General features: G+C 48.7%; 1 protein-coding gene across 1 annotated transcript; it reads left to right on the top strand.

The window, feature by feature from the left end:
* The first annotated feature begins 477 nt into the window (after nucleotides 1-477).
* Nucleotides 478-2,279, top strand: LOC108667274 (prestalk protein-like). The gene is made up of 2 exons (XM_047880218.1): nucleotides 478-499; nucleotides 928-2,279. Exons 1-2 carry the CDS (start codon nucleotides 478-480, stop codon nucleotides 2,277-2,279), a joined length of 1,374 nt encoding a protein of 457 aa, XP_047736174.1.
* Nucleotides 2,280-7,628: the final 5,349 nt, after the last annotated feature.

Raw genomic sequence — 7,628 nt, 5'->3', positions numbered from 1 at the left:
TGGGGAGGCTGGTAGGCTGGATAGGCTTGGTAGGCTGGGTAGGCTGGATAGGCTGGGCAGGCTGGGTAGGCTGGGTAGGCTGGGTCATCAAACGTCGACCTAAATTTTAAACTAGGTCGTACAATAGCCTTTAAATATGCATTTATTATCGTACTTTCATGCATAGGCGATTTATAGGCGGCACACCGATGAACTAATTATAATTTACGTACGGAATTCGGCCACCGATACAACCGCCATGGCCGCCGATACGACGGCTATGGCCGCCGATAAGTCGGCCATGAGCATTTCAGTAGCCGGCGCCCCGACGGAGGCTGTAAACAAGCCTGCTTTGTCATAGTGACTTGCAGGTCCCTGAGTAAACACAGAGTATACAGATACGGCTACACACGCGTATACATGCCGTGTATACGGCTATACATGGCATGTATACATGGCGTGTGTACGGATATACAGGCGTATACATGACATGTATAAATGGCGTGTGCATGGCGTATACGTGCGTATACACGGCGTATAAACGACGTACACACAAGGCGTATAGAGATACGGCGGTTACCAGGCATGTATATGATAAATACATGCCGTATACATTGTATTAACTGATACGGCATTTGCATGAAGTATACGCGGCGTATATCAATTGGCAGTAAATTGCGTATACAGATAAAACGCATGAATGCAAAAATGACCTCTACAGTAACCTAAATTAATTGGTTAACTTCCTTATTCATGTTTCCATCACATTCAATTTCTCCGCGAACGCTTTATTACAACAAATTAACATACAAATGAACAAACGTAAACTATACATAATTGAATGGTTATACAATCGTGTATAACACATCAACATTTCAACAGAAATATTCAGAGATGAGATAGTAAATATACAAGATAAGTAAATCAACTGTGTGGGCGCTGTCGCAGGCCGTGTACACACGGGCGTCGTGTGCGTGTCACACGCCGTGTACACACGGGCGTCGTGTGCGTGTCACACGCCGTGTACACACGGGCGTCGTGTGCGTGTCACACGCCGTGTACACACGGGCGTCGTGTGCGTGTCACACGCCGTGTACACACGGGCGTCGTGTGCGTGTCACACGCCGTGTACACACGGGCGTCGTGTGCGTGTCACACGCCGTGTACACACGGGCGTCGTGTGCGTGTCACACGCCGTGTACACACGGGCGTCGTGTGCGTGTCACACGCCGTGTACACACGGGCGTCGTGTGCGTGTCACACGCCGTGTACACACGGGCGTCGTGTGCGTGTCACACGCCGTGTACACACGGGCGTCGTGTGCGTGTCACACGCCGTGTACACACGGGCGTCGTGTGCGTGTCACACGCCGTGTACACACGGGCGTCGTGTGCGTGTCACACGCCGTGTACACACGGGCGTCGTGTGCGTGTCACACGCCGTGTACACACGGGCGTCGTGTGCGTGTCACACGCCGTGTACACACGGGCGTCGTGTGCGTGTCACACGCCGTGTACACACGGGCGTCGTGTGCGTGTCACACGCCGTGTACACACGGGCGTCGTGTGCGTGTCACACGCCGTGTACACACGGGCGTCGTGTGCGTGTCACACGCCGTGTACACACGGGCGTCGTGTGCGTGTCACACGCCGTGTACACACGGGCGTCGTGTGCGTGTCACACGCCGTGTACACACGGGCGTCGTGTGCGTGTCACACGCCGTGTACACACGGGCGTCGTGTGCGTGTCACACGCCGTGTACACACGGGCGTCGTGTGCGTGTCACACGCCGTGTACACACGGGCGTCGTGTGCGTGTCACACGCCGTGTACACACGGGCGTCGTGTGCGTGTCACACGCCGTGTACACACGGGCGTCGTGTGCGTGTCACACGCCGTGTACACACGGGCGTCGTGTGCGTGTCACACGCCGTGTACACACGGGCGTCGTGTGCGTGTCACACGCCGTGTACACACGGGCGTCGTGTGCGTGTCACACGCCGTGTACACACGGGCGTCGTGTGCGTGTCACACGCCGTGTACACACGGGCGTCGTGTGCGTGTCACACGCCGTGTACACACGGGCGTCGTGTGCGTGTCACACGCCGTGTACACACGGGCGTCGTGTGCGTGTCACACGCCGTGTACACACGGGCGTCGTGTGCGTGTCACACGCCGTGTACACACGGGCGTCGTGTGCGTGTCACACGCCGTGTACACACGGGCGTCGTGTGCGTGTCACACGCCGTGTANGCTCTTGACTCTTGCATGCCTCGCCACAAAGAGCAAGAGTATGAATAAGAGTTCATTAAAGAGCAAGAGTATGAATAAGAGTTCATTAAAACATTAGGTTTTTCAAGCGTTAAGAGCGACGCATGTCGCTGAAAGGGATCCCCTTAAAGGGGGGGTTGGGGCTGGTCCCCCTTGGCCCGCTTTCTAAAGGCCCGGGCCCGAGTATTGTGTTCAAGAGGGCCAAGAGCCCTCGCCGGTCCCCTCTTGAAACAAAACTCAGTTCTGAGGTAAGAGTGTCGCGAGGGTAAGAGCTCTGCATGAGCTGTGCAATAGTGCAATGGTTCTGCAATAGCTGTGCAATCTTGTGAGGGCTGTGCAAGAGCTGTACAAGAGCTGTGCAATCTTGTGAGAGCTGTGCAATCTTGTGAGAGCTGTGCAATAGCTGTGCTAGAGCTGTGCAATAGCTGTGCAATCTTGTGAGAGCTGTGCAAGAGCTGTGCAATCTTGTGAGAGCTGTGCAATCTTGTGAGAGCTGTGCAATAGCTGTGCAATCTTGTGAGAGCTGTACAAGAGCTGTGCAATCTTGTGAGAACTGTGCAATAGCTGTGCAATCTTGTGAGAGCTGTACAAGAGCTGTGCAATCTTGTGAGAGCCGTGCAATAGCTGTGCAATCTTGTGAGAGCTGTGCAAGAGCTGTGCAATCTTGTGAGAGCTGTGCAAGAGCTGTGCAATCATGTGAGAGCTGTGCAATCATGTGAGAGCTGTGCAAGAGCTGTGCAATCTTGTATAACAGTGTAAGAGCTGTGCACGAGCTGTGCAATCTTGTATGCAAGTATAAGAGCTGTACAAGAGCTGTACAATCTTGTATACAAGTATAAGAGCTGTGCAAGAGCTGTACAATCTTGTATACAAGTATAAGAGCTGTGCAGGAGCTGTGTAATCTTGTGAGAGCTGTGCAAGGGCTGTGCAATGGTGTAAGAGCTATGATATAGTATAAGAGCTTTGCAATAGTTGTGCAATCTTGTGAGAGCTGTGCAAGAGCTGTACAATCTTGTGTAATAGTATAAGAGTTGTGCAAGAGCTGTACAATCTTGTATAATAGTATAAGAGTATAGTATAAGAGTTGTGCAAGAGCTGTACAATCTTGTATAATAGTATAAGAGTATAGTATAAGAGCTGTGCAAGAGCTGTACAATCTTGTGAGAGCTGTATAAGAGCTGTACAATCTTGTGAGAGCTGTGCAATGGTGCAATAGCTGTGCAATGGCTCTATTCATGGCCGTTTTATCATGCCATATTGGCCGCCCATTATTGTATGCGCTGTGTACGTGTGGCATGAAGCTGTGTACTGCATTGTATGCGCTGTGTACGTGTGGCATGAAGCTGTGTACTGCATTTGTATGCGCTGTGTACGCGTGGCATGAAGCTGTGTACTGCATTTGTATGCGCTGTGTACGTGTGGCACGAAGCTGTGTACTGCATTTGTATGCGCTGTGTACGTGTGGCATGAAGCTGTGTACTGCATTTGTATGCGCTGTGTACGTGTGGCATGAAGCTGTGTACTGCATTGTATGCGCTGTGTACGTGTGGCATGAAGATGTAAGCTGCATCCCTCACATTACCCCCACATTTGAGTTTACCTCATATTACCTTCACATTTGAGTTTACCCTCACATTACCCTCACATCTGAGTTTACCTTCACATTACCCTCACATCTGAGTTTACCCTCACATTACCCTCACATCTGAGTTTACCCTCACATTATCTTCATATCTGAGTTTACCCTCAAATTACTTTCTCATCTGAGTTTACCCTCACATTACCCCCACATTTGAGTTTACATCATATTACCCTCACATCTGAGTTTACCCTCATATTACCCTCACATATGAGTTTACCCTCACATTACCCTTACATCTGAATTTACCCCTCACATTACCCTCACATCTGAGTTTACCCCTCACATTACCCTCACATCTGAGTTTACCCTCACATTACCCTCACATGCGAGTTTACCCTCACATTATCCTCACATCTGAGTTTACCCTCTTATTACCCTCGCATCTGAGTGATGGCGGGAGTCAACACGCTTCCCTCGCTGGACGCGGCGCTCTTAGAAATATTGGGCCCACTAAGCGGGAACGTCGCCCCGGGCCCCAGTGAGGGGAAACGAGGGGTAGGGGGAGGGGCGGGGAAGAGGGGTCGCAAATACTTGGAGATGCTACGGACTCCAAGCTGTGGCAGTCTGAAACAGACTTTAATGTGGTATTAGATGAAGTTAAGAACTTATGCAATGGAGACTGCAGTATAATGGCCAAGTCCGCATCAGAACAGTAAAATGGACACTATAACTATTATGTCTTATAAATTATTATGTCGTTAATTCAAAGCGAAAGTTTATACCTCAACAGTGCACCGAAGTTATAGGTCCTTTGCATCACCATCAACTGTAGCCTGACGCAGTAGTTGTAGCTGTAGCCAAGTAGCGAACGCACCACAAACTGCTCTCTGAACTTGTTAGTATAACCACTCGATTATTTATTTGTACATTGAAGATTATTATAAGGAAGCATAACTGTTCAACTGGTAGACGTCTGCTTCTTGATAACCAATTAAATGATTTAGCCAAACAACGAGAAACTGATGGTTGCTTTTTACTGTCAAGCAGCCATTAGCCCTGTACACGAAGCCACTAGCCCGAGAATTAGTGGCTGTTACTACAGACCAATTAGAGTGGCGGCCACTATAAGCCCTGTGTAAATATACGTTATGCGTCAGCCGTTAATGAGAGTGTGGAGGGGCATTCAGATTAGCTCTCATTTGCAACATGTACATTAACATTAACCAAATAATTATACACAGGAAAATAACTTGAAAATTAAAAACTGACAAAACGTCGTTCGTAGTAGAGAATTTCTGCAACAATTAATTTTTTAAGTTCAATATTAAGGATTGACTAACGCGTCACGCTAATTAGTCTCGTTGAAAAAGATGTGAATTCCGGAAAATTGTATAGCTCCAGTTTCATCCGAAACGTTTCGTCTCGTCTCGGAATTGCAATGGAATTCCCAGAATGAGGAGAAAGTTGGTCCGGGTTTTTTCACTAACCGAGACAGAGCTTCGTCTTGTCTCGTCATGTCTCGTTATGTCTAGTCTCGTCTAGTCTCGTCTAGTCTCTTCTAGTCTCGTCTAGTCTCGTCTCGTCTCGTCTCGAATACAAAAATACCGAAAACTGGAGTATAAAAGGCTGGCACTGTATAGGCTGGCACTGTATAGGCTGGCACTGTATAGGCTGGCACTGTATAGGCTGGCACTGTATTGGCTGGCACTGTATAGGCTGGCACTGTATAGGCTGGCACTGTATAGGCTGGCACTGTATAGGCTGGCACTGTATAGGCTGGCACTGTATAGGCTGGCACTGTATAGGCTGGCACTGTATAGGCTGGCACTGTATAGGCTGGCACTGTATAGGCTGGCACTGTATAGGCTGGCACTGTATAGGCTGGCACTGTATAGGCTGGCACTGTATAGGCTGGCACTGTATAGGCTGGCACTGTATAGGCTGGCACTGTATAGGCTGGCACTGTATAGGCTGGCACTGTATAGGCTGGCACTGTATAGNCTTCACTGCTTCATTGAAACGCAGCACGCTTCACTGCTTCATTGAAACGCAGCACGCTTCACTGCTTCATTGAAACGCAGCATGCTTCACTGCTTCATTGAAACGCAGCACGCTTCACTGCTTCATTGAAACGCAGCACGCTTCACTGCTGCATTGAAACGCAGCACGCTTCTTCACTTCACTGAAGTGCAGCACGCTTCACTGCTTCATTGAAACGCAGCACGCTTCACTGCTTCATTGAAACGCAGCACGCTTCACTACTTCATTGAAACGCAGCACTCTTCACTACTTCATTGAAACGCAGGACGCTTCACAACTTCATTGAAACGCAGCACGCTTCACTGCTTCATTGAAACTCAGCACGCTTCATTGAAACGCAGCACGCTTCACTGCTTCATTGAAACGCAGCACGCTTCACTGCTGCATTGAAACGCAGCACCCTTCTTCACTTCACTGAAGTGCAGCACGCTTCACTACTTCATTGAAATGCAGGACGCTTCACAACNTCACTGAACACAGTAGCTGTTCTCACTGAACACAGTAGCTGTTCTCACTGAACACAGTAGCTGTTCTCACTGAACACAGTAGCTGTTCTCACTGAACACAGTAGCTGTTCTCACTGAACACAGTAGCTGTTCTCACTGAACACAGTAGCTGTTCTCACTGAACACAGTAGCTGTTCTCACTGAACACAGTAGCTGTTCTCACTGAACACAGTAGCTGTTCTCACTGAACACAGTAGCTGTTCTCACTGAACACAGTAGCTGTTCTCACTGAACACAGTAGCTGTTCTCACTGAACACAGTAGCTGTTCTCACTGAACACAGTAGCTGTTCTCACTGAACACAGTAGCTGTTCTCACTGAACACAGTAGCTGTTCTCACTGAACACAGTAGCTGTTCTCACTGAACACAGTAGCTGTTCTCACTGAACACAGTAGCTGTTCTCACTGAACACAGTAGCTGTTCTCACTGAACACAGTAGCTGTTCTCACTGAACACAGTAGCTGTTCTCACTGAACACAGTAGCTGTTCTCACTGAACACAGTAGCTGTTCTCACTGAACACAGTAGCTGTTCTCACTGAACACAGTAGCTGTTCTCACTGAACACAGTAGCTGTTCTCACTGAACACAGTAGCTGTTCTCACTGAACACAGTAGCTGTTCTCACTGAACACAGTAGCTGTTCTCACTGAACACAGTAGCTGTTCTCACTGAACACAGTAGCTGTTCTCACTGAACACAGTAGCTGTTCTCACTGAACACAGTAGCTGTTCTCACTGAACACAGTAGCTGTTCTCACTGAACACAGTAGCTGTTCTCACTGAACACAGTAGCTGTTCTCACTGAACACAGTAGCTGTTCTCACTGAACACAGTAGCTGTTCTCACTGAACACAGTAGCTGTTCTCACTGAACACAGTAGCTGTTCTCACTGAACACAGTAGCTGTTCTCACTGAACACAGTAGCTGTTCTCACTGAACACAGTAGCTGTTCTCACTGAACACAGTAGCTGTTCTCACTGAACACAGTAGCTGTTCTCACTGAACACAGTAGCTGTTCTCACTGAACACAGTAGCTGTTCTCACTGAACACAGTAGCTGTTCTCACTGAACACAGTAGCTGTTCTCACTGAACACAGTAGCTGTTCTCACTGAACACAGTAGCTGTTCTCACTGAACACAGTAGCTGTTCTCACTGAACACAGTAGCTGTTCTCACTGAACACAAGGATTGTTCTCACTGAACACAAAAGTTGTTCTCACTGAGCACAGTAGCTGTTCTCACTGAACATAAG

This window comes from Hyalella azteca, unplaced genomic scaffold (genome assembly GCF_000764305.2).
Source record: "Hyalella azteca isolate HAZT.00-mixed unplaced genomic scaffold, Hazt_2.0.2 contig4995, whole genome shotgun sequence".
Classification (NCBI taxonomy): domain Eukaryota; kingdom Metazoa; phylum Arthropoda; class Malacostraca; order Amphipoda; family Hyalellidae; genus Hyalella; species Hyalella azteca.
This window is presented reverse-complemented; position numbering and strand designations above follow the sequence as displayed.